The following is a 27758-nucleotide window of genomic DNA, read 5'->3' as shown; positions in this document are numbered from 1 at the left end:
TCTGGAATTGAGTTTTATTAGTATTTTGTCGTAACAAATGTCTAAATCTAATGTCCTCAACGAATGATAAATATTGTTTCCCCCCCCCCCATTTGTTACGACAAAATACTAATAAAACTCAATTCCAGATTTAGTGATTTGTTATGATACTTATAAATCTTACGATTATAGATGAATTATGAATACTGTACTATACAAATATTTAATTTGTTCTGTTTTCTTCAATTCTTTTTTAACCTTATTCATATACAAATATTTTTAATTCTTTGATATGTCAACATGCCATGTTTGCTTTTCATGTATGTACAAGTATATGTACGACCTGGTGTCTCAGTCTCTTTTGTATGAGCTTACCATTAATTAACGGGCTTATTTATCACCTTCTATACATAAGTTGTTACATCTATATATTATATCCTAGAATCGCTTTTGAAGAACTCTGTACACTTGATGTACACATATTATCATTATATCGATTAGATTTTACGATATATTTACTTTCTTGCCCGCTGGGTGTCAGCTACCCCTTGACTGACTATTTCCGCTAATCATCGTCATTTGCATATTGGCTCTTACAGCTGATCACTCAGCATACAAGAGAGCCCCAGACACACGGTCATTATCTTTCTTGCCATGATTAAGAACGCAGACCGCGTTTGAAACGCGTAGGCTTGGGGCATATACCCTAACTACTTGCACTTTGGGACTGCGTCTCCCGTTCTATTTTTACTAAAATTTTTTCCAATAAACATGGGACTCTCATTTCCCTTTTAAACTAACATCAGCGCTGGATCACTCTTCCTCTACATCATTGTATCATACCGCGGGCCGTCGCGGGGATCCGATGGACGCTGTTGGAGACGCAGACCGGTGAGCTGGAGGTTCTCTCCCTGTTTCTATAAAAAATTACTATGCTCTAGGGGAAAATGGGAAAAGGGGGGTTTTTGGAACTTTTAATATATATATTTATTTTTTTTTACTCAAAAAATGCATTGCAGTATATCGCCATTCTGACATGAATCTATTCAGCCCTGCCAGAGGCAGGGCTTAATAGCTGTACAAAGATGGCGGACCTGGGGGCCTAATGCAGCCATAGCAACCATCGCCCCCCCCCCCCCCCCGCGATTATGTTGCGGGGGGCACGATAAGCTGTTAGAGGGGGTCGCCCCCCTCTTTCTAACTATTTAAATGCTAACGAGTTAAACGAGCGGGATCGAGCGCGATGCCGCTCGTTACTCTGAAGTGTCGGCTGTAACAAACAGCCGACACCGTCATCGTATGGAGCGAGTTCACTCCGTTCCATACTTCCCCTACCCGACTTTGGCGTATGAATACGTCAAATGTCGGGCAGGGTTAAACATTACCTGTCACCTTTTCTGATATATCTGTTTAAGTAAATAATTGTATTCCTTCTAAAATAACAATTCTGGAGCACCTTTTCTTTGAACTCTACGCAGTGCGGTTCCCGTGATTCCTCCTAGAAATGTATGAATAACTAAAAAAACTGTTAGTTGGGAGTGTATCCTTAAACAGATTGACAATGTCCAATTGGTGCTGATAGTGAGACTGTAAGGACACACCCCTTTGGCAATAAGAACGGTTACAACCAGTTGTCAATCTATCCATACATTTCTAGGAGGAATAACAAGAACACCACCATGCAGAAATCTAAGAAAATCTCTTCCAGAATTATTTCATGGGAAACTTAAGTATTTACGAAGATAGACATGTCCGGAAAGGTGACGGCTCCTCTTTAACCCCTTAATGACCAGGCCAGTTCTCGTTTCTTCATTTTACTTACTTATTTCCTTCCACCTTCCAAAAGACATAACTTTTATTTTTCCATTGACGTAGCCGTACGATGGCTTGTTTTTTGTTTTTTTTTGGACAAGTTGTAGCTTTTCATGGCACAATTTAATGTACCATATAACGTACTGGGAAACTGTAAAAAAAAAAAAAAATCTTTTGTGGGGTGAAATGGGCAAAAAACAGCAATTCCGTCATTTGTTTTTTGGGTTACTTTTTTACGTCGTTCATTGTGTGGGATAAACGACATGCCAACTTTATTCTACAAGTTGACACAATTACGTCGGTAAAACATTAAAAAAAAACTATATATATTTTGTACCATTTAAAGGAAAAACTTTTATGAAATAAGTCTCTTGTCGACACATGAGAGCCATAACTTTTTCAATTTTTTCATTGATTGAGCGGTGTGAGAGCTAATTTTTATTTTTTTTTGCAGGGTGAGCTGTTTTTACTGGTACCATTTTGGGGTACAGGCAACTCCTCCTTTTTTTTTTTTTTTTTCACTTTTTAATCTCTTTTTTGTTTTTAATGTTCTAATAGTTCAGACTTTTACAGACCCGATGATACCAGTTATGGTTGTTTAATTTTTTTTAACATGACTTTAGAGAAAAAAATGGAAAAGGTGTGGTTTTATTTTTTTGCTTTGTGTTTTCTTTAACATTTAATTGCACATTTAAATTTTTTTTTACTTTTGAACCAGTGATTGTTGGATCGATTTCACTATATACTGCAATACTAATGTATTGCAGTATATCGTGACTTTGGCAGGCTGCTTTTAAGCCCTGCCTTCATTAGGCCCCAAGGCTGCCATGACCACCATCAGCACCCCGCGTTCGCTGTAGGGGGGGGATTGATGGGCTGCCCCCACCTTCGAACGCCTTAGATGCCGCACTCAATAGCGACCGTGGCATATAAGGGGATAAATGGGTGGAATCAGTCACCTTTAATTCTGCCCGTTGCAGTGAGGTGTGGGGCTGTGACACCTACTCAGTATGGAGCGCGCTCAGCCTGTGAGTGCGCTCCATACGTTCCCTTAACGCTTGTCATGTACATGACAATGCGTTAAGGGAGGTTACAAGTCAGCAGAGAGAAAACTGTATTGACCGCACCAAGGCTGAAATCACACATGCAGTTTTTGACAGTGAGCCAGAAGTGGAAACGAGACAATAGACCTCAGTAAAATTGAAAACCTAAATAAGTAAAATGCGATGTCTTGTCCAAATAGTTATTAAAGAATTGCTGTGTTGTATGAGGTTGGGACAATGAACATATTCTATTCTGTTTAGATACTTCAAGTGGCCTCTGTATCGGATGAGAGTGAGGTGGCTGACATTACGAGCGAGGAGCTGCTGAGACTGGAAGGTAATGAATATTTCAACCATTTCAGTATTGCATATCAGTCACCTGATTCTCTTAATGACAGACTGACAGGTGTCAAGAAACAGACTCCCAAACCATTGCCCCATTCCATTGTATTCTCCTCTTCCTTTAGCGGAGTTCCTGGCTCACTGGATTCTTATTTTTTTTTTGTCCTTTTTAATAGCAATTCCATGCAGAGTAGAGTTTATTTATACATATAGGTCTCTGAATGCCTTTCCATGACTGCAAAAGCCTGCTTCTTCATGCTTGGCTAAAAAGCAACACAATTCAAGCCGTACATTGTCATGTGGGGGGAAGATAAGAGTCGATTACCTTTCTGAATACATGGTGTATCAACATTTGTCAATTTATCAGCTTTTGGAGGTGTGTCTGTGTGTATAGAAGTACATAAATATGAATATCGGCTACAAAGGTGCACAAGGGCCGAACGACACGCTACAGTGGAGCAGCTCACCGTCAAAATCAACCAGGGGGCTACCAGACTGGTGTCTAAAACAACCGTTCCGAACCCTACCGCGTATGGGGCTGCGAAGTAGATGAATGGTCAATGCTCCTAACAAAGGTGCATCAGAAAAAAAGGCTTCAATTTGCATGGCAGTATCGGATTTGGACCACTGATCATTGGCAAAGGGTTGCTTCTCCGATGAGTCACGTTTTTTGCTTCATCGAACGGATGGACGTTGGCCTGCCAGGCGAGAAACATCAGAGAACACCCCCTGCAACCATTGCTGGAAGAACACAAGCTGGTGACAGCAGCATTATTGTCTGGGGGATTTTTTCATGGTATTCTCTGGGCCCACTCATCCAGTGGAAGGCACTCTGAACTAGGGATGTCACGATACCAGAATTTGGACTTCAATACCGATACTTTGTGTAGTATTGCGATTTCGATACCAAAACGATACTTTGCCAACAGTAATAAAAAAAAAAAAAGTTCTTCCATTTTCTGATGTGAGGCGTGTGGTGCTATGATGAATTTATCCTCCATGTGCCTTACATTAATAGTAATTAACCCCATTATGTTTCTCAGTCATAATGGGTTAATGTGTGAGGTACATGATAGGGTTAATTACTATTCATGTGAGGCACATGGAGGTTAAATTCATCACACCTCGTGCTTCACAGTAATAATTGAAGTTTTTTACAGCGTACACATCATAAATGACGCAAAAGAATTGTTGTGCAGGTTATTACAGCCGCGCCAATACCGAATATGTGTATGTTTTATGTATTGAGATTTATTTTAAATGTTTATTGTAAAAAAAGGTGTATCTGTATTTTTTTTAAATTTAATATTACTTTGCTTTTACTTTATTTTTAAACTTTAATGTACTGGCACATATCAGATATATGGCAGTACATTAGCCTGTGTACTGATAGTACGCAGGCAGTAGTTAGGATATACCGAAGTATGCCCTAACAAGAAATATGGTAATACAGCCCTGGGGTCCTTCAATAGACCCTTGGCTGTCTGGCCATTTATGGTATGGCCCTCGATCGCGTCACAGGAATTCCCTTCTCATTTTCTCCTGAATGCTGCAGTCCGCTTTGATCGCAGCATTCAGGGGAATAGCGGCGGAGATAAGAGGTTTCTCTGATCTCCGCCGTTAGAGCAGGGCTGCGGCTGTGTAATACAACCATTGCCCTGCTCCTGACATTAAGTGCGCGCGCGCGGTCAGCATGAGGAGATGCGGCCGGCGGTGCACTAATGAGCGGCGGTTCAGGTATTGAGGACAGAACATGGAGGTGTTTTGTAGTGCGCCCGCCATGTTCGGTTTTCAGTGCCGGCCATCATTAGTGCAGCGCTGGCCGCATCATCCTGACAGCACGCACTTGTTATCAGGACTCAGGAGCGGGTCAGTGGCTGTATTACACAGCCGCAGCTCCGCTCTCATACATTCATGTATTACTATACTTAGCTGTGCGGCCGCACAGCTAAGTATCGAAAGACATGAAATAACGGTATCGAACCGTTTGGGGATGCACGGTATCGAAACGGTATCGAAATTTCGATGCATCGTGCATCCCTACTCTGAACAATCTGGGTATGAATCTACCGTTGCAGATCACGTCCACCCATACACGCTGTTTGTCTTCCCTGGGGCAGATGGAATCTTCCAGCAAGACAATGCAACATGTCACATGTCTAGAAATGTCTGACAGTGGTTTGGAGGGCACGACCTAGACTTCCAAGTACTTCCCTGGTCCCCTAATTCGCCAGATTTGAACCCAATGGAGCATCTGAGGGACCACCTCGATCATCTTGTTCGCTCTATGGATCTTCTATGCACCCTCCAGCAAATGTGGGATGCACTGCAGCCAGCATGGCTCCAGATACCTGAGAACCTACCAGCATCTTATTGAGTCACTACCAGCCCGTCTAGCTGCTGTCTGTGCTGCACATGGCGTTTACTCTGGATATTAGCTGGTGGTCATAATAATGTGACTCTACTGTGTGTGTGTGTGTGTGTGTGTGTGTGTGTGTGTGTGTGTGTGTGTGTGTGTGTGTGTGTGTGTGTGTGTGTGTGTGTGTGTGTGTGTGTGTGTGTGTGTGTGTGTGTGTGTGTGTGTGTGTGTGTGTGTGTGTGTGTGTGTGTGTGTGTGTGTGTATTCTAGTATATTTTATAATTTTTTTTACATTTGAGCAGATCTGCCAGCTGCATTCCCTGTCCTCATGTACAAACTCCTGGCATGAAGCACGCCCAGGAACAATTCTAGTACTGGAGCTTGGTTTGTAGAAAAAAATTCACTTCTACGTTTCCCAATCCAGTGATCTTGTGTAAAGTTTGTGTTTATGGTATGCAGAAGTGTTTTATGTAAAATGTACATAAACGAGTGGCCTTCAACCTCTGGCTCTCCAGCTGTTGTGAAACTGCAACTCTTAACATGCCGTGAGAATGAAATGATCTGATTGGTTACATAATATTTTTTTTTTTCTTACCCTTTTATTTAGAGAGCAATTCTGTTATGTCCGAGCTGGATGCAGAGCTTGTGACTGACCAGACCAACGGAAAAGGAAGTCCCTACAATGTCCCCTTAAGTCCAATCCAGTTAATCGACACTATAGGAGGAGGTGAATGTGTTAATTCTGCACGATCTACGCTGCAGAGGTGGGTAATGTTTGTAGAATTGTATGTGTTTTATATATATATTACAAATGAAGACATCCACGGGGGAGGGAATCTGGTCCGTTTTCCCTTGGCACATTTAGTTATATGGCTCTTTCAGTGAACCTACACTTTTAGGCCTCATGCACACGACCGTAGCCATGTGCACGGCCGTGACTTTCGGGTCGGCTGGGGGCGGAGTGCCACCGCAAGCTGCCCGCAAATCGCAGGCCGTGGCCATTATTTGCTATGAGCCTGGACCGCAGAACTCGGCCGTAATAAGACACGCCCGTTCTTTCTGCTGTCCAGGCTCCTGGGCCATGCACGGACCGTGGAAACCACGGTCGTGTGCATGGGCCCATAGGAATAAATGGGGCTGCAATTCTCCCGTGTATGCATGGGGCCTTACTATACATTAGGGAATTGCTTGAACAGCAGTCACTCAGTATATTCATATTTTCAGAATTGCGCTTTTTGTGAATCTGTCAGCTTAGAATGCTGCCCTATTGCCAATTATAACATTTTAGATCGCACGCACGTATGTTAGACACACGGGTGTAACTTGGAAAAACTGGGCCTCATAGCAAACTTTTGACTGGGGCCCCCCCTCCCCTCGATGCCACACAACCCCCCCTTGTAGATAGTGCCTCCCTATAGATTCCGCCATACAGTCCCCTCCCTGTATATAGCGCCATACAGTCCCCTCCCTGTATATAGCGCCATACAGCCCCCTCCCTGTATATAGCGCCATACAGTCCCCTCCCTGTATATAGCGCCATACAGCCCCCTACCTGTATATAGCCCCAACCCCCCAAAAAAAAACAAAAAACGGCCTGTAGTCTATGGTTTGTCCCACAAAAGACATGTAACCCCTATCCACAGAATAGGGGGATACATGTGTGATCGCTGGGACACCCAGCGATAAGGAGAACGGGGGACCAAAAGACCCCCGAAGTTCTCCATGAGAAACCTCGCACTTCTGGTGTCTGCGTCCGGCAGCTCAATGAAAATTAAAGGAGCGCTGCTCATGCATGTGCACAATTGCGACCGGTGCTCCATTAATTTCTATGGAGCTGCCAACACAGACTCTGTAAGTCCGAGGTTTCTCAGGGGGTCCCACGATCACACATGTATCCCCTATCCTGTGGATAGGGGATACATGTGTTTTTGTAGGAACAACTTCTTAATGACAGAACAAGGAGATACCTCCCTGCTCTGCCGTAGTGTTCAGTGGCGTCACGCTGTATCAGCCATAGCGGCTGCTAGCGGAGCCTCCGGCCATGGAAGGGGGCCCGTGCCGGAGGGCGACACAGGCCCCCTCATGCCACAAGCCCCGTAGCAGCCGCTATGGCTGCTACAGCGATAGTTATGCCACTGGTTAGACATCTGTTCTAAAACTTGGGAGTCCATGAAGAAAATGCAGCTCACCACTTTATTATAATTACATATTTTTTTTTTTAATTCACATATAAATGTTATTGTAAAACAGCAGAAGTAAAAACAGAGCATTGAGATTTGTAGACCACTCCACTGCAAGTACAAAGAACACAATAAGGCGGGATTCACACGACCGGGTCCCGCCCGAGTATCGGCCGGTAAAATCGGCCATTATTTTTGCATCCGTTCCGGGCAGATCTGGACAGTGACATCAGCGGCAACTCCTGAAGGGGAATCCCCATGTGTTCGGGGATTCCGCTTCAGGAGTTTCCCCTGATGTCACTGCCCAGATATGGACAGAGACATCAAGCGCTCTGTCCAGGAGCGGAATCCCCGAACACACGGGGATTCCTTCAGGGAGCTAAAATGGAGCTAGCACATAGCAGAGCGGGGAGATACCTCCCTGCTCTGCTATAGTGGCGTCGCTACAGTAGTAGCAGCCGCAGCTTCAGCAGCTGCTAGCGGCGCCATGGAAGGTGTCGCCGGGCCAGGGCGCTTTTAAAACAAGCAGTGCAGTGCTCCCTTCCACCTGCTGTACACCCCGGCCCTGCCACACAGTGTAAAGCGCACAGCCATTCGTCCGAATGGCATCAACTCCTCCTCCTCACATGCACTCTGCGCTGTGAGGAGGAGGAGATAGAGCGCAAGCGACGGAAAACCCGGCCATCACTCGGGACACATTCCGGTGATGGCCGTGTATTACCCGGCCCCATAGACTCCTATGGGAGCCGGGCGGCCGGGTACCCGGCCGAAAATAGAGCATGTCCTATTTTTTGACGGCCGGTTTTCCCGGTCGTCAAAAAATCGGTCGTGTGAATAGCCCCATTAGGGGTCTATTATTCCTAATTTATGAACGGCCGGCACCCGGCCGGGAAACCCTGTCGTGTGATGCCTAATTGAAAACCGCAATGTGTCAGAGTCAAAAGTTCAGACAATTAGGGCAATGAAAGTTATCAAGTAAAGAAATGTCATACAGAACAATAGCATACAAAGCAATATAAAGCGAGTAGGGTATCTTGTAATTTCACACTCCTTGAATATTTATAATCCAGCGTGTAGAGTAAATCATTGCCTAATGCATAATACAAAGGGTTAACCAGTTAACTAAAACTCGAACAGTTTACACATGTAGAGATGCCCAAAAATAGAACATAAACAAGCCAGGTAATTTGCAAAAGACCAGGACCTATATCTATACCACGTTGAAAGTAGAGGTCCATAATGTATAATGTATGCATGGAATGTAAGAGGAGCCAAACGGGCAAATAGGAGGCACAACCGTGGTAGCGAACAGATCAAGGGCTCGGGGGCGAGTCCAAAATTCTGTATTGGGGGGGATGGATCAGAAAGTAGCAGAAGATTGCAGCCATCTATGCCAAATTTTGGTGAATTTTAGACGACAATTTCTATGTTGGAATAGCCATTTTTTGTGGGGTAACATAGTACCAACCAGAGACAGCCATTCTGCAAATGTAGGTGCACGACCGGACAACCAAGTTTTGGCTAACAGTTTTTCAGCATAATATAATGTCTCCACAATAAATCTATGGATATGACAGGAGTCCTATTCCGCAGGGTCAGGAGTAAATAGATGGGTCTTGTGGGACAGGAGACCCCATCTAATTGTTCAGAAACTTGGCAACTTGATCCCAGAACCCGGTTATCTTAGGGCAGGACCACACCTCGGGCTCCTTTTATCATTTGGTAAGTCTACATTTAGGGCTGTGTCTCAAGTGCATGTTTGACCCTCAAATCGGAGAACAATTGGGAGGAGGGGATCACAAATTTCTCCTGCAGCTCTGAGAATGTCTTAATACCAGAATCCGAATACTTATGGGAGAGCTACCAAATACCATTCTTATGTCAGGGGATATCAAGGGAAAGCTGCAAATATTCTGGGAGAGCTTTAAAGTGCCACAGAGGTGTGTGCCTAGTGATGCCAGTGGAGTAGAACATGCGTGGGAAACGTCCCACACCAATAGGGCCTGATTCAGGATCAGGTGGTCACGTAATTTTTCACCGGTATGTAGCTGGCCACAAAACAAAATGTGCAAAGGGTGAGCATAATGTGTACTAAATGGGGAAATAATTATAGTCTGAACTCTCACACGCTCGGCTGCTCCCCATCTTGCCAGGTGGGATAACTGCCTAGCTACATAGTACCATTTAACACTGGGGAAATATACACCACCCTCGTCCCATGGGGCGTATAGACGCCGGCTAGCCACCCTGGAGCTACCATTATTTCATACAAAAGAAGTGAGTAAACTTTCAATACGATGTAATAAACGGGCTGGAAGGTATAGGGGAGACTGCTGGAGAATATACAGGATTTTAGTCATTAAGGTCATCTTAACTAAACTCACACTCTTGCAGCTATAGATAGGAGTAATTGGTTCCATCTGGCAATCCTGGCACGCAGAAAGAAAACCAAAGGGGTGATATTTAATGCTTCAAAGTCTAAAACTGATCTGGAAATCTGTATACCAAGATATGTAATAGAGGTCGACCAGAGGAGTGGGGTAGGGATCACCGAGGCAACAGGGACAGATATATCTAATGGGAAAATATGGGACTTAGACCAATTAATGGTTAAACCAGACTTCGAGCCAAAACGTCATTCTGGAAAGTACTATATGCAGAGACACCCCAGGGTCAGCGAGATAGAACAGTGTCGCCAGCATACATGCTGACCTTTCCTTGCACGTGGCACGGTTAAAACCTATAATACGGGCGTTTCTTGTCTATTTCAGCGAGAGGTTCCACTGCCATCACAAGTAATAGAGGAGAGAGAGGGCAACCCTGTCGGGTACCTCTACACAAAGGGAAGGGGTCCGAAGTCCAGCCATTTGCTGCCACTCGTGAGGGTTGGGCAGAGTATAATAATTTAACCCATTTTATAAATTCTGGTCCGAATACAAATTTCGCAAGCGTTAAAAAAAGAAAAAAAAAAGGAAATCCCATTCTATTGTGTCAAAAGCCTTAGCGGCATCCAGGGAGACTACGACACGAGCGCCAACATCCTCCTGAGTGGACTGAAAATTAGTGAGCAATCGGCGAAGGTTAATGGCCGTGGCTTTGCCAGGCATGAAGATCGTCTGGTCCGGATGAATCATAGACAGTATAACCATATTTAGTAGTCTAGCCAGAAGTTTTGCCATGATTTTAATGTCCGTCTAGTGGAGTGAAATGGGTCGGTAGGAATCACATAATATAGTTGTTTTTTTTTTGTTTTTTTTACCAGGTTTAGGCAATACTACTATGTTCGACTCCCTTATTGAACTGGGCAGTTCTCCAGAGTCCAAAAATCAGCATGGGCCCTGTAAAATTCAATAGGCAGGCTTTCACTACCGGGTGATTGAGATTCCGGAGTCCATGGCCTCCTTCCAGACAAATCTCCTGTACAGTACCGGGGCCATCTAAATACACCCTGTGGGCAGGTGATAGCGAGGGGAGGGTTATCTGCTCTAGATACTCAGCAATTTCTGAGGAGGATGCAGAGATGTGTGTGGAATATAATGTTTCATAAAATGAGCGAAAGGTGGATAAAATTAGAGGATTGGGTACCATCTGGAACCTCGAGCAGTGATATTCCATGGGGTTCCCTATCACCCTTGGCTATGCAAGCTAAAAGTTTACCACATTTTTCACCATGTTCATAATATGATTGTTTGGAAAAGAAGGCTTTTTTTCTGAGCCTTATTACTTAAGGAGGTTTGGTACAAACGGAGCTTGCAAAACCATTGCGATTTATGATCCCTGGTCGGATCATTGATATATATACTGGAGTTCGGCCGCCAAAGCATCATTGGCAATTTGGAGTTCGTTATGTGCCAGACCTCTCCAAGTCATTAATTGCCACAGAGGAGTACCCCACGTGCATATGCCTTGAAGGATTCACACACGACTAAAGGAGAAGCGCTGCCGTTATTGTCCAGAAAAAACAGATGCCACTTAGCCTGGAAATAGTCAGATGAGGGGAGAATTTCCAGCTGGAACTGGTTCTATCGGCGGGGTTTTTTTTTTTTTGATTTATTTTTATTTTTTTTATTTTTTTCATTCTATTTTTTATTTTTTGGGGGTATATTTTGGAGTCTAATAAGTAAACGGCCAGGGGAGTGATCTGAAACCGATCTGGAAAGATACTCCGCAGAGTACACAGCCGTCAGGATGGAGGAGTGTACTAGCATTAAGTCAATACGGGATAAAGCCCCAAGTTGAGGAGTTATAGCAGGAATATTGTCGGGTTAAGAGGGTTTATAGTTCTCCAGGCATCTGTAATATTGAACTCTAAAAGGAGAGACTGAAGGGAGGAGGGAGCCGGAGATGCAGGGTCTTGGCCAGGGCGGGGGAACTTGTCTAAATGCTTATCCCATGTGGAGTTAAAAATCACCAAGCCAGATACTAGGCACAGACGGGTGACTGGTTATAAACGACAGGATGACATTAATAGCAAGGGAAAAGGGAGGAGGAACAAACTCCTATCAGGAGAAATGGCTTATGATGAGACTGTATCAGAACAAATTTACCACTCTGGTCCGAGGACATATCTATCAGGTGCAAGTGGATAGAGCGTTTTATCAATAGTGAGACACCCCTGGCCAAATTAGTGAATGTGGAATGGTATGACCAACCAACCAATCCAGGGTGTATTTAGAAGACTGAGCCTGTCATTCGTCATGTGGGTCTCCTGAAGGCATATAATATCACAGTCATGCTTTTGTAAATACCGAAAAACAAGGGCCCTCTTAATGCGATCGTTAAGACCTCTCACATTCCATGTTTAAAAAGGATAAGTCAGAAGACCTGGTAAAGGGTAAAAGTGCAAACCTAGGCCCAACTGTTCAGTATGAGCCAGTATAGGTGCAGCAGAATATTCCTGAGGCCTGATAAATTTAGAGGTGTGATATACATAGTGGAAACAAACCCCCCCCCCCACACCCTACTATCATGCACGCAGGCATGAAGTCTTGGATCCCGTAAAACCACAAGTAGTCGTAACAACAGTAGTACCAATTACAACCGGTAACTATCAAATAGCATATGAAATGAGGGTGCAATGGTGCAACCCACCCAGTAGAAAAAGGATACTGCAGTATGAAGGTGTCCATATGGTGAACGAATGATCCACAGTTCCATTTTAGAATGTCGGAGACAATAAGTAGTCTAGAAGCTTGGAATGGTGGGACAGTAGAGATACACCGTGACATATGGCATCTGTACGACTAGGAGAACCAGCCTGACCACGAGGACGAGTTTCCAACCAGTCGAGGACCTTCTGGGGAGTGGTGAAGAAATGTGATCTGCCATCCACCAGAACTTTCAGCCGTGCAGTGTACGACATTGCATATTTTGAGATCAAGTTCTTTGAGCTTTTTCTTGGCAGTGAGGAACAAAGCTCTCCTCTTCTGGATCTCAATAGAGAAATCGGGGTAAACTGAGATCTGGGAGTTGGCGTACGGAATTGAGCCTTTTTCTCTTGTGTGTTTGATAGTGTGGTAGTTGAGTTCAGCAATAAATGTGCATGGCGGCGCTCCCGGAGGTGGAGGTTTGGACAGAATACGATGCGCTCTCTCCACTGGAAACGTAACGGATGATTTCTCCCTGCCGAAGGTGGTAGTGAGCAGATTTTCCAAGAAGGATTCAGGAGAGGAGACTACCAAACCCTCTGGCAAGCCTATAAAGCGAAGGTTACAGCGCCTCAGTCTGTTCTCCTGATTGTCCAGGTGCTGATGTAGTCTGGTGAGGCCCTGTTCAATGTCTCCAAGACATCTAGCGATTGGCGGTGCTTGGTCCTCCAGAGTACTGACTCTATGTTCTCCCTCCGTCACCCTTTCTCTGGTGTGCTGTGCATCTTGGCGTAGAATGGAGATATCAACCTTAATCTCCTCCATATGAGTGGTGAGGGTGGTTTGACATGTATGAATGGCCGCCAGTACCTTCAATGTATCAGGATAAGAGTCCGACACAGCAGAGGCCGGCTGGTCCGACTTCATCGGGTTTTGGTCCGCGATCTGTGCGGAAAAAAGCGTAGATGCCAAGGAGTCCGCTCTGCGAAACTGGTTCAGCTTAGCAGCTGATTTGCGATTTTGGAGGGGCCATGACTGGGAGATAAGTAGCTGTGAGTACAGGTGTATGGAGCACTAATGCGTATTTAGACCCATGGGATTCCGCACCCAGACAATGTTGGAGTGTTACATTACATGGGAGTGAATACAGTATAGGGACCCAAGGGGGTCTTCATCGGGCAGGGGGACCCATTGTATATGTCGGCAAAAAACAATGCGTTTGCAGGTGACCCACATCTTTGCAACAGAGCAACGTTCAGGTCTACAGCACAAAAGAAGAACGTGTAGATAAGGCCACAGGATGTATCGGACCATCAAATCAATATAACTGGGGTTGAGCGGCACAGTCCCAGTAAGCATCTAGGCACAACAAGGCAGGGAGCTTTCGGATCACCTATTTTAGGTGAGGTCCTGCAGGGTTGGAGAGACCCTATCCAGTGATCCCAAATGGCATCAGAGCTTGCATGCAGGGGTGAGTGTTCCTCCGAGGAGGGGACACACCAGTGTACGTTGTACAGTCCAAGGCTGTCGGGCTGCAGAATGTGCAGGGAAGGACTGCTTAGATGGAGCCAAAATGGCGGCCGTGACCAGCGTGAACCGCCCTGTAATGGCCAACCGGGCCCTCCTTGAGGCTGGCAACAAGGGCTCACCAGGCACACCGACCCCACACGCCTGGGCTGATGGTTTTGGGTGTCTGTAGTGCTACGGAGGAGTTGTAAGGTTCCTGTCCGGTCGGAAGTAGCCTGCGTCCGGCCGCTGCAAACCTTCCAGGCCGGGGATGCAGCCCCAGACTAGGCCTGAAAACGTCAGGCCGCAGAACCCTGACTTGAAAAGGGTTATCGCCCCAGGAGACAGTCACTGTCGGGGAGCTCACTTGGTAGACCCAGGAGCACACAGGAGAAGATGGAACAGCTGCTGGTGCGCGGCCTCTCCGATTTCCGGCCGCTACACGAGAACCACCAAAAGCGAGCAGAGACCCCAATACGGGTCTATATTGGTGCACCCACCACCGCTGGTTAGGGTTCACCCCCCAGATGAGTGCTGGGACACCGTACGTAGGAGGATTGCTGGGGATAATGCAGGGATGGGAGCCCCAGCAAAACGCGTCCGGCCAGCTCCACGTCCAAGCCACGCCCCCTTTTCTTTTTTTATCAGTTCAAGTTTATTGACAAGTACAACAATACCAGTATCCCACCCATATTTTCGGATGTTCCCCATAGATCCGTACCAGATCTCTGTATAGATATATGACCATATTAATGTTCCTTTCCCCTCTTTCTGCCATCTCCTGTTGAACTTTCCCATATAAGTAATATTCCCTTCTCAAGCAGTCTACTTCCTGGAGAAGGCAAGCTCACAGTCTGCCTTGTCCCAAAAACCACTTTGCCGCTAGTCCTCTCCCCTATACTTGGGCCCATGATCTGTTTAATTCTGGCGACACCAACCCCAAGCAATCCAACTATCTTCCCCATTGCTTTTCACATTTTTTAACATTAGCCTTTTTCGATTAAATTTTATACTCCATGAAAATGGTGTGGTTCAGCATTCCAACAATTTCCCTCTTCACTGGAGGTTCAACATCTAACCGATGTTTAGTTATACATTTTCTGGTTTGGTACAGAATTATAGCAGTTGCCAAACATTCCAGCTTGTCGCCCTCCAACATACCCCTGAAGTAGCAACTTTGGGTCTGCCAAAAGTTCCACGTCATAGACCGTTCTTAACTCCAAAATCTACCCCATAGGTTCTTCAAAGCCCCACATATCCAGAACATATGAAAAATATCTTCTTTTTTCCCACGTACACCTGGGACATTTAGCATCGGATCTAATGCCCATCATTTTCAGGACCCGAGGGGTCCTGTACCCTCTGTGTATCAAGAAAGTTTGCGGCCTTCTCTTTGCTACATTAATAGACAAATTGCTGGATGATGCTAAAATCTCTTCCCATTCGTCCTTGTGTGAAGAACCTATATCCTGTTCCCATTTTCCTCTAACAGGTTCCATAGGAACCCCCAGATGTTTTGATTGAAATCGGCCCTTTGGATGTGTCTGTTCTAACCATATAGTTCAATATTCCCAGTGCATTTATTGTAGGATCTGCCGAAGCCACCTGTGTCTGTATAGCATGCCGTATCTGCAAGTACTGGTAGAACATAGTGTGCTCCAGGTGAAACTGGTCTTTTAATTGCTAAAAAGACTTCAATGTGGCATTTTCATATAATTGACTCAATCTCGTTACACCTTTCATTTCCCAGCCTTGCATATCCTCTAGTTGATAAAATTCCCACAGAACCGGATTATGCCAAATCGGTGTATATTTGGTACATTCCCCTACTCCCAGTGTCTGTTTGCATTACCGCCACACTTTGCGTTAGAAGTAATGTCCGTTTAGTACACGCTGATCTTTTGTAGGTATGAGCTTCCAGCCCCTCCAGCGGATTAATCCCTCCCCCAGATATGACCGTATCTGTGCACTGGATCCCTATTTGTCCTTGATCTCCCATCCTGTAAAATGCTGGATATATCCAGACATTCGGTAAAGCCACACCACCTTCATCTTTTGGTAATTGTAGTTTCTCCAATTTTATTCTAGGCACGCCCCGTTTCCATACCAAGTCCCAAAAGAGATTGTGTAATCGTCTAAACCAGTGTTTGGGAATCCACACTGTAGAGTTGTGGATAATGTATAGCACTTGGGGCATAGCAATAATTTTTATTGTTAGTTCTCCCCAAAGCTGAGGGAGGGAGTCTGTTCCACGTCTCCACCTTCGCTTTAGCCTTGGGTAATAGTGGTATTACATTGAGGGCCATGTAGTGTGTGACATTAGCCGTCACTTTGACCCCTAAGTATTTAAACTCTGATACTACCGGAATAGGAGACCCATCTCCAGTGACTGCGATATTAACTGGGTCAATAGGCATGATAACCGATTTTTATTCCATTTTTTTTTTTTAAACAAGCCGGAAAAAACTCTGAACCTTATAACGTTTCCAGGGCTAATGGAATAGTATTCTCAGTCTCCGTCACAAATAAAAATATATCGTCGGCATACAGCGATATTTTCTCTTCCATCGTACCATATTTCAGAACTTTTATGAGCCTGTGTTGTCGTATTGCAAGAGGTTCCACTGCCAGAGCAAACAACAAAGGCGACAATGGACAGCCCTGACGCGTTCCCCTAGCCAGTGGGTACCGCCCAGACAACGCCCCATTCGCCCTTATTCTAGCCAGTGGAGCCGCATATAGCAGCCGAACCCACTTCAAAAATTTAGGGCTGAATCCCATCTTATCCATGACATTCCATAAATACCCCCATTCTATACAATCGAATGCCTTTGCGGCGTCCAGTGTCAATACAGCCCTCTCCGCGGCATGTTCCGGCACCATCTGTAGGTTAAGGAACGGCCTTCTAAGATTTATAGCCGTCGACTTTGATGGCATGAAACCCGATTGGTCATCGTGTACAACCAAATGTACCACCCTAATCAGTCGTTGTGCGAATACCTTCGCCAGGATTTTAATATCCGAAGTCATCAGAGATATCTGTCTGTAAGATTCCGGTACTTGGATATCTTTCCCTTCCTTCGGCGATACCACTATTGTCACCTCGTGTAGAGAATCAGGTAGTCTCCCTTCTCAAAACTGTCTGTTAGGGTATCTAGGAATTTCAGTGCTAGTTCGTCCCTATACTCCTTATATATTTCCCCTAGCGCACCATCCGGACCTGGAGCCTTTTTATTAGCCACACTTCCTATCGCCTTTACTATTTCCTCCAAGGAAATTGTTTCCTCCAGAATCTCTCATTCCCCTGGACCCAGGCTGGGAAGTCTAATACTTCCCAGATACTCCTCTAATTTCTGTGTGGTGTATTGCATTCTTGAAGTATAAAACTTCTCAAACACTTGCCAGATTTGCCCAGTGTCTGTTTCTAGCCGCCCCCCACCCCCTCAAACCATGAATAAAGTTGTTACCTCTTTGTGCCTGTGCCATTCTGGCTAAAAACCTTCCAGTAGTCTCCCCTTCCTCGTAATATTGCTGCTTAAGAAACCTCTTGTTATCAGCTCTCTCCAGTTGATGGTTTCTCAATAGAACCTGGGCAGAGGCCCAGAAATTAAGTGAATCTGCAGATCCCTCTTCCACGTGTCTTCCTTCAGTCTCCGCCACTCTCAATCAGACTATCCCCCAATTGTCTAGACTTTGTTTTGATCCTCTTAATATTATGGATGAATACCCCCCCCCCTCATGTAACTAGGCCTTCTTTGCATCCCATAGGACCGCCAGTGGCACAATGTCCGCGTTAAACCGAAAATACTCCAGTATCTGGTCTTGTATCTCCTTGCCTTCCATCGGTTTCAACCAGAACGCATTTAGCCTCTAGTTCCCCAAGTTTCTCTTGGGCCTTTCTCCGACTGCCAGCTATAATGCTACAGGGGAATGATCCGACAATGCTCTCGCAATAGGCCCCTCGAAACCAGTTCACAACTGAACTGGTCTCTGTAAAAATAGGCTTTTGAAATTTTCTTGAAAATGTGAGAAATTACTGCTAAAGTTCTGAGCCTTGTAACGTCCTATAAAAATAAAAGGACGTACAAAAAAACGATGCCAATCTAAAGTAGACATGTGGGAAATGTTAATTAGCATTTATTTTGTGTGGTATTACTATCTGTCTTACAAGCAGATACATTTAAATTGAGAAAAATGCTAATTTTTGCAGTTTTTCGCTAAATTTTGGTGTTTTTCACAATAAAATATTCTACCTGTTCAATATAATATACCGCTGTAGGGGAACATAAGATCAGATCTATCTGGGAGAGTGACTGGTCAGATTTGTCTCTTGTAGCCCTATTATCAGAGCGTTTTGTTTGATGCATTCAAAGATCGCCTCACGTTTCCTTGATTCCCTCAATCTCCTGACGTTCCAGGATATACAGCTTACCAACCCCATCATACCTCAAAAGAAACATGTTTCTTCTACGCATTCCAACCAATTTGTCTGAGATACTGGACCGTGCACCCCCCCCCCCCCACCTCTCTCAATAAACCTCCCTTTCTAGAAGGGTCAGGGCGACGTATAGTGTCTCCCATAGCCAAGGCAAGCATACCTTGGTGTTCAAATACTACGTGCCTCGTGGTCATGTCCAATGTGACCATGTTGCGTTCTTACCACTCCCTTCTGGTAGTTACTCCGACTGTTATGCATATGTGTTAACTAATCCCAATGAACCAGCATATGGAACATTTAAACTATTCCGCAGTAATTAACCCTTATTAACAATACTAGCTGTTGAAATAACTGTAAAGGATATCATCATACAGAACTCCGTCCCGGGTGTACTCCCACCCATGGAGACAACCTATCATATCACACTATGGATGCACGATGCATCAAAACCTTCTGTGTTACAGAAAAAAAGATTACAAATTAATTTCTGCAAAAAAATGTAATTTGTACATTTCATTCCTACTTTTCTGTAATTATTGTGAAACGCCTAAAGGGTTAATAAACTTTCTAAATGCTGTTTTTGAATACTTTGAGGGTGCAGTTTTTAAAATGGGCTGATTTTATGGGGGTTTGCATTGTATGGGCCCCTCAAAACCACTTCACAACTGAACTGGTCCCTGTAAAAATAGCCTTTTGAAATTTTCTTGAAAATGTGAGAAATTGCTGCTAAAGTTCTGAGCCTTGTAACGTCCTAGAAAAGGATGTACAAAAAACGATGCCAATCTAAAGTAGACATATGGGGGATGTTAATTAGCATTTATTTTGTGTGGATAACTGCCTGTCTTACAAGCAGATACATTTAAATTGAGAAAAATGCTGATTTTTGGTGTTTTTCACAATAAAATACTGAATGTGTCAAAAAAATGTTACTACTAAGTTAAAGCCCAATGTGTCACGAGAAAACAGTCTCAGAATCACTTGGATAGGTAAAAGCATTTCAAAGTTATTACCACATAAAGTTAAACATGTCAGATTTGAAAAATGGGGCTGCGTCCTGAACGTGCCACCTTAAGGGGTTAAGTTAGATTTCCAGGATCGTTCTATATTTTGGCCCCTCTGTCTCCATTTTTGTGGGGCAGTTACCCCGTGATGTTTTTTCTCTCTGCTCATTTAGTTACTTCATAATGATTCTATCCTTGCTGTAATCTACTGTAAATCAACTCTTCATGTACTGACTTCCTGGTGAGCTTGTTGTGGGCTTGTGCTTATTCACAGCAACCAATCTCCGCAAGTCAAGATGCAATGTAAAGCATGAGGGAGGGACAAAGCAGCAGTCTGATCTTGTGATGGGACAGGAGGTTAAATTCAGACTACTTCACGCTGCCATTAGATTCACTAAATCTCAGTTACAGATTATAGCTGTGCTTTAATTGATCCACTACATGTTTTAAAAAGAAAAAAAAGTTTCCGATCTTTTTCTCCTCTAGTAGATAATTGTGTTTTTTTTATTGATAAACGTGAGCAGAGAATATTATTATGGTGAGACAAATTAGCTTTATTCATTATACTATTTGCTGCTTTCCCTTTTACAGTGTTATCAGTGGAGTAGGAGAATTAGACTTGGATAATGATCCAATGAAGACAAGTAAAAAAGATCCTCTGTCTAGCCCAAGATCCCTGGAAAAACCATACCTAGATTGCCCATTTCTTCTCCTTGATGTCCGTGACAGAGATTGTTACGACCAGTGCCATGTTATTGGAGGTCAGTATGGAATTAACAAGTCATTTAGAGTTCCTGGATATTTTCATTTTGATAAAATATTCGGAAATAAAGGGAAAAAAACATATTTACAAACTGTAGCACTATAGTACCACACTATTGAGCTCTAAATTTTAGGTCCACCTTTTACATGATATTCGTTAATTGTGCAGAGCAATGGGGCTAAATCCTTCCCTATTAGAACGTTCTCTGCACAGCGGCGCTCCCAGCCACCCAATGTGCACGGATCTGTAACAACCCTTCATTTAAATGGGACCGCTGCTGACCAGGTAAAACCGCAAGTTAATTCTGAGGAACACTGGGGGCCTGGCATTTGGACCCTTCACTGATTAGGAATTGATGGCCTACCCTAGTGATGTGACCATGTTTAGAGGAACACGTACATACTGGAGAAACACTGTCAAACCACCAAATTATTTCCTTTGAGTCAAAATCTCTTACCTCCTAGGAAAAGTCCCAAAGGGTGACTAGGCTGAGACAGGGTATTCTAAGGACTTTGCCTTCATGCTGTCTCGGGAGTGCACATGCATAGAATCTGTATACCGTTTTTGGGGAACATGTAACTTCTTTTATATAAAAAAAATTTTGGGGGGGGGAAGGGTAAAAAAAAACACCAACTCAACAGTGTCTTCTTTTTTTTTTTTTTTTTTTTTTTTAAGTTAGGGTTTTTTTTTCTTTGTATATTGCTGTTCAATGTGTGATATACAGTGAAACCACCCGAGAAGAACCCCCCCCCCATCCAAACTAAATGTTTGTGACCGATTTTGCCCCACCATTATAATTTACGCAAGCTGCCCTTCTATAAACAGACTGCCCCCAATCCAACCCCTTTTTGAATAGACCACACATTTTTACTTGCATTCACTGTAAATTATCTGTATGCGGATCTGCACCGCGCTGCATCATTGGGCTGGAGGGAGCAGGAGGAGACTTGCATGGCATGTTAGGGGAGGGAAGCTGCCGCTTCATGCCACATCATTGGGGCAGAGAGAGCAGGAGGAGGAGCATTTTCAGCACCATGGAGTGTCATAGGAAAAGAGAGAGGAGGAGGAAGGCTGTCAGAATGGTGAGGAAGCCGCATACGTCATGCTGCGCTGAGCAAGGAAGCCTGCAGATTGCCACTGACGTGTCAAGGTTGTGGGGGAATATGAAGAGCAGAGCCTGACTGGGGTTTAAGAATGAGAGAAGCCAATTTCGTGTACTCTATAAGAATGAGAGGGGGAGCCATGCTGGGGACTAGGAATGAGTGGAGCCCTAATGAGGACCAGGAATGACACAGGTGCCAGGCTGTGGAGCCAGAATTAGAGGTGCCAGGCAGGGAAAAATACTAAAATGGGTCTCCAAATATAGCAACACAACAATCTTTTAACAAATTGTTTTTATTTTGTTAAAACTTTAAACTATATAAATTTAGTATCGTGGTAATCGCATTGACTTACAGAATACAGTTAGTAATTTTTAGCACATGGCAAATGCCGTAAAAATAAAACCCAAAAAACAATGCTGTATTTTTACCATTGCATTACACAAAGTTATTTTTAAAAGTTTCTCCATACATTTATATGGAAAATTAAATTGTGCTATTAGAAAATACCATGCATCCCGCAAAAAAAAGCCCTCATACGGCTATGTCGACTGAAAAATAACAGGTTTGGCTCTCGGAAGGCAGGTATGGACTAAAAAAAAATAGGCTTGCTACTTCTGGTGGGGGTAAGGGCCTGTTCACATCAGCGTTGGCTTTCCGTTGAGGGGTTCCTTCAAAGGTTTAGTTGGGAGAACCCCTCAACGGAAAGGCAAACGGAAACCTCCACTTCCGTTTACATCACTATTGATATCAATGGTGACGGAAACATTGCTAATGGTTTCCTTTTGTCACCGTTCTGGCAGGTTTCCGTTTTTATGACAAAATCCATAGCGGAGTCGACCACGCTATTGATTCCGTCAAACGAAAACCTGACGGGATGGTGACTAACTGAAATCATTAGCAATGTTTCTGTCACCATTGATAGCTTGCGTTTGTATCACCATTGATAAGGTGTCAGTTTGCCTCTCCGTTGAGGGGTTCTACGACGGAAACCTCCTCCGGAACCGTTCAACGGAAAGCCAACTCTGATGTGAACAGGCCCTATCCTGCATTCTGTGTACTTTTTTCTTTGAGAGGACCACCCCTAATAAAAGACAATTTTTCTGTGCAATTTTGGGTGGTAAGCTCAGAGGTTTGACTGTAAATAGTTGTTAACTTCATTAATTCGCTACAGTTATGGTCACACCAATTATGCATTTTTTTTTAATTTATTTTTTTAGGTCCTACTACTTTTGCACAATAGAAATACGTTTTACATTAAGAAACAGTTTTTATGTTGCCATATTTATTTATTTTTTCTAATTTATTTATCAATTTAGCTGCATGACTGAGTTATTTTTCAATGGTAACATTTTGGGGTGCATATAATTAACTTATAATTTATTTTTTTTGGGGGGTGGCAATCATTCCACCGTTTTTTTTCTTTGGGTTGCGTTATGGTGACAGGGTTAGCCCCCTCCCTCAAATCCGTTAGGGGATGTTGTCGCTATTGATCATTTAATGTGTTAAACAGCCAAAATGTACCAACACACTGCCAGATGTGTATGGCACTATGCGAGAACTACTCTGTGTTGTATATGTGCCGTGCGGAAAAGGGTTAAATTACTAGGCTGGGGTAACCATAAGAAACCGCACAGAGGCTCAAAAAAAAGTATTTGAACTACATTGCAAAGACACTTGTTTTCCCTGCACTAGAGTATTATAAATGGTTAACTTTAACTGGAGAGAGTTTTTCACAATATAAGATAATATCCTTCACTGGGGCTGGGACAAATTATTTTAATCTGAATTTGTATACTGCTGCTTTATAGTTTAAAAAAAATAAATGTAAAATGCGGTAACACTAAGCAGACCATTTTGGGGCCCATGGCGATCAGCTGTTATTTCCGGGGGAAGCTAGTTATACGTGTACATTTCATTTGCAGGGCAGATGTGATTTCAAACCGTTAATGACAAACAAATTGTTCTGTCCTCCAAGGCCAAAATTGGTTATACATTTTTTCTCTCACTATCCCGACACTCATAACATTATTTATTTTTTTTCCATTTTGTTTGATATTGCTGTATGAGACTGTTTTTTGCGGGATGAGTTTTCCCCTGATCACCTCCCAGTGATTCACTGTGACACAATCAAAGGGGGGGTCCCCCTTCTCATTTTCCCTTTTGAATGCCTCGATCAGCTTTGCTAGTGGTGTTCAAGCAGTTAATGGCAGAGATAATCGGTTTCTCTGATCTCTGGCGTCAGAGCAGGACTGGAACTGTGTCTTACAGCCATTGCCCAACTCCTGATCGCACGGACACACTTGCTGACGAGCATTTCTGTCGTGTGTTGTCAACCAGTTAAACGGAACATCATGTAATAATACAAAACGAGGGCAGCTAATACAGAGGATTTCTGAACAGCGGCCTTCACCTTTATGACATCCATATGCCGCCTTAGGTCAGGGGGACAGGGGCTGTACTGATGGAACCATCTGTTGTGTCCTCAGACCAGTTCTCTAGTGTTCACATTAACAACAATTGGTAACTAAGTAGATGGCTAAGATGAATTGTAAAATGTGACCGATTTTATTAAAGACACGCTCCATTGGTGCAAAATATTTGTCCCAAACCTCAATGTAGAGGTGGCCACCAATACTTCCATCCGAATCTTCCTAATTATTAATCCCCCTGAGCTGATATTGTATGTCGCCCCCCCCCCCCCATTTATGAAGAATACTATATGATGTAAATCTTGTCTGTGAATGGTTGTTTGCACTGATAATCTATTTATTTTGCAGCTTACAGTTATCCTATTGCAATGCTTTCCAGAACAATGAATCCATTCACACAAGAAATCCTGAATTATGTATCCTTTTCGATCACCCTGTATGCTTTATCTTTTCCTGAGATATTAATGTATATAATGCAATCATCTAACCGTTATTGGAGAATAATTTCCTATGTTGGGCATTGCAAGTATTGTCCTTTTTTTATGAAGCTGTGTATTTGTGGAAACTATTGGAATATTCGTCAGATGTGGGAATTTTTGGGGTCTGTGCTTGGATGTATGTGCCAAAGAATATAGTGGCAGTGAGGTCCACTTCACCTAAGAAACAACGTGCCCTAGCTGAAAAGTCAAAAAGCAGGAACTATGACTAACGGGAGAGTAATGAATGGCCAGGGTCATCCTGGTTGTTCGTTTTTGTTTTTTTTAAATTCTATGTTTATTAGCAAAGATGACCAGATCCAAATAACGAGTTCACCACATAGTGAAAGACAAATATGGTATACAACAGATTCTGTAAATCAACCAAAATGTAGATTGTTATGCAGTGCAATCAGCTGAGTAGTCTGTTTAGACTGGACTAGACTAAACCTCCAAGAGGAGGAGGAGAAAGAGGGGGAAGAAAGGGAATAGGAGGGAAGTGGTAGACTGGAGCAGAAGGGCATTCCTCAACAACCTAACTGCCGCCTGGAAATTAGGATAATAAGGAAATATATTCAGATAAGTTCTCAAAGATAACCCAGTGATGCCAAGACTGCATGAATTTGTTGTGTGTCTCGTAGGGATGCCATGAGCTCCTCCATGCGTTTCACCTCCTGGATCTTCTGAAACCACGTTATACGTGGATCTACTTCTTTCCACAAGGCCGGGATACATGCGCGGGCTGTGTTCACTAAGTGACGTACCACTGATTTATTGTAAGTGGAGATAGGGATGTCACACAGATGAAGCAGGAGAAAGGCAGGTGACTAGCGGAGTGTGAAGTCTGTAAATTTGGAAGTGACTCGCCAGACATTGTCCCAGAATGCTGTCAACCTGGGGCGGCTCCAGAGGGTATGCAGGAGATCACCAACCTGGGTACCACATTTCCAGCACATGGGGGAGACCTCAGGGTAAAAACTGTGGAGTTTGGAGGGGACTCTGTACCATCTTGTCAGAATCTTAAATCCCGCTTCCTGTATTCTACTAGATATTGAGGACTGGTGTGTCCTGGTTGTTCTCTTGCTGCAGCCACCACTCTTCAAGGCATTAGTAAAATAGCTATATTACCTTTTCTACTTAACAAACGTATTAAGAAAAATGCCCATGGCAAAATTATTATCCTGTATGATGAAGATGAGAGGATAGCCAGCCAAGCCTCAACAACAATGTGCGAGAGGGGATTTGAAAATGTATTCATGCTTTCCGGTGGTAAGGGAAAGATTTATTTACCATTACCTTTTATGATTACTGGAAAATAAGACGTCCTGTACATAGTGTTGTATGAGGAGGGGTACTACTGGTTATAGATGTAACTAATGCTCTGATTTTATATACAGTATTATAATTACTGTTACATATTATTATTTATCATCATGTATTCTTTACGAACTGTTGAAGTCCACATTATAAAGACTACTAGTTTGTTCTTTTATTATACAATGCCACATAAAATGCATAGTTTTAATCACCTGGGATAATTGAAGTTTCTTTAAAAGTTGTAAGTAAACTGTTGATCATATGCTCAGAACTGGGTTGACGTCAAGTGGTTCTTGCACAGGTCTGAAAGTCATAGCTCAAAAATTCCCAGATGGCCTTACAACTGGTTCATTCCCTGTCACCTGCCTGCCCCAACCAACGCAATCAAAATCTGCTCGCAAACGAACCACTCCAAGAGAACCCACCACGCCTGCAGGGAAAAAGTGGAGATTTTCTAGGGAAGACCTGGAAAAAATAGAGCAACACCTAGAGAAGTTGCTCATGCCAACGGACACTGCCAGTGAGTACTCAATCTTAACACTCTTCCAAAAGTGTGCTTTTATTTTTTTGTTTTTTTTATATATTTCTACAAATGGAACTAATTCCTAAACTCCTGATACCACATGACGTTTGTGAAACAATACTAACTTGGTTTTATGTAAAAATGTGTACTTTTCTGTCATTCTGATCTCTGTATTGGTGCTACGCGCTCCTGTTCTTATATGTGGGCGGGCTGTGTGCCGATGTGATGCGTTGTTGTCCCTGAATATCCACAGTTCATCTGCGCTCCTGTGTGCCGCTCTGAACGTACCCGGGATCCACTTTCAGAATGAACATATATGAAGGTGTGAGGGAAGAAATTCCTAGATCGCACAGAGGATTATTAGTAATTGACCCTCCATACAAGCAAATTGTTTTTTTTCAACCAAGCAAGCTCTGTTCCTCCTCTGCCGCTGTAATGTATGAGAGCCCTTTGTGACAAAATCCTATGTTCCAGTCTGATTGACAGCGGAAAGGCTGGGCCAAAGATGCAGCCAGTATTCCTGCGTAGGGGCGGAAGCTCCAGTGTGCTCTGAGCGCAGCAAGGGACAGGAGAAGGCAGGGAATCCTGTCTACTATAAATACTGCTAGGAAAATATTTAAAGGGAACCGGTCATTGATATTCTGCCCTCACTAAGTCGATCACTCGTTTGCTTAAAGAGGCTCTGTCACCAGATTATCAAATCCCTATCTCCTATTGCATGTGATCGGCGCTGCAATGTATATAACCGCAAAGTAGTTTTTTGTTTTTTTTAAGCCATCATTTTTGGCCAAGTTGGGAGCAATTTTATATTTATGCAAATGAGCCTTTCTAATGGACAACTGCGCGTGTTTTCTCTTATTTCCAACTGGGCGTGTATTGTGTTTGTAACATCTGGGCGTGTTTACTTGTTTTACTAGCTGGGCGTTGTGAATAGAAGTGTTTGTCAGCATCATATGTCAGCATCATCCACTTCTATTCACAACGCCCAGCTTGATCTTGGTGTATGTAGGTGTAGGGGCTGTAGAGTGTGATCGTTTGGTTTTCATCTTATCTCCTTTATTAATATTGCAATGTTTATTACATACATTGAAAATTGCTGACCGGTTTTCTTTGTAGACCACCTGTGAAGGGTCTAGTATTACTGGAAATCATAACTATGGAATATAATGGATATTGCTAGCAATATTGATTTGTATGACTGCTCTTTGTCTGTAGGCCGTCTCAGCAGATTATCCACTGGAAGATCAGAGGCAAGAACTTCTAACTCAAGAAACAGTCAAGTCCCATCATCTGCCAGTTCCATCAGTTCCCGATCTATCCGCAGCATCAGCCCACAATCCAAACCATGGAAATAAGTGCTCAGCCTCTGTAATAAACAACCGTTCTCACTCATCCCCGCA

General features: G+C 43.6%; 1 protein-coding gene across 3 annotated transcripts in view; it reads left to right on the top strand.

Annotated features, from left to right (window-relative positions):
* Positions 1-27750, top strand: part of CEP41 (centrosomal protein 41) — a 66888-nt gene extending 39138 nt beyond the window's left edge. For all 3 annotated transcript variants that reach the window (XM_075857516.1, XM_075857515.1, XM_075857517.1), the window contains 7 exons: positions 3096-3171; positions 6143-6299; positions 20339-20508; positions 24391-24458; positions 25673-25787; positions 26137-26355; positions 27574-27750. In XM_075857516.1, the coding sequence (XP_075713631.1) occupies positions 3096-3171; positions 6143-6299; positions 20339-20508; positions 24391-24458; positions 25673-25787; positions 26137-26355; positions 27574-27713 (945 nt within the window). In that variant the 3' untranslated portion in view covers positions 27714-27750. The remainder of the gene's footprint in view (positions 1-3095; positions 3172-6142; positions 6300-20338; positions 20509-24390; positions 24459-25672; positions 25788-26136; positions 26356-27573) is intronic.
* Positions 27751-27758: the final 8 nt, after the last annotated feature.

This window comes from Rhinoderma darwinii, chromosome 3 (genome assembly GCF_050947455.1).
Source record: "Rhinoderma darwinii isolate aRhiDar2 chromosome 3, aRhiDar2.hap1, whole genome shotgun sequence".
Classification (NCBI taxonomy): domain Eukaryota; kingdom Metazoa; phylum Chordata; class Amphibia; order Anura; family Rhinodermatidae; genus Rhinoderma; species Rhinoderma darwinii.
This window is presented reverse-complemented; position numbering and strand designations above follow the sequence as displayed.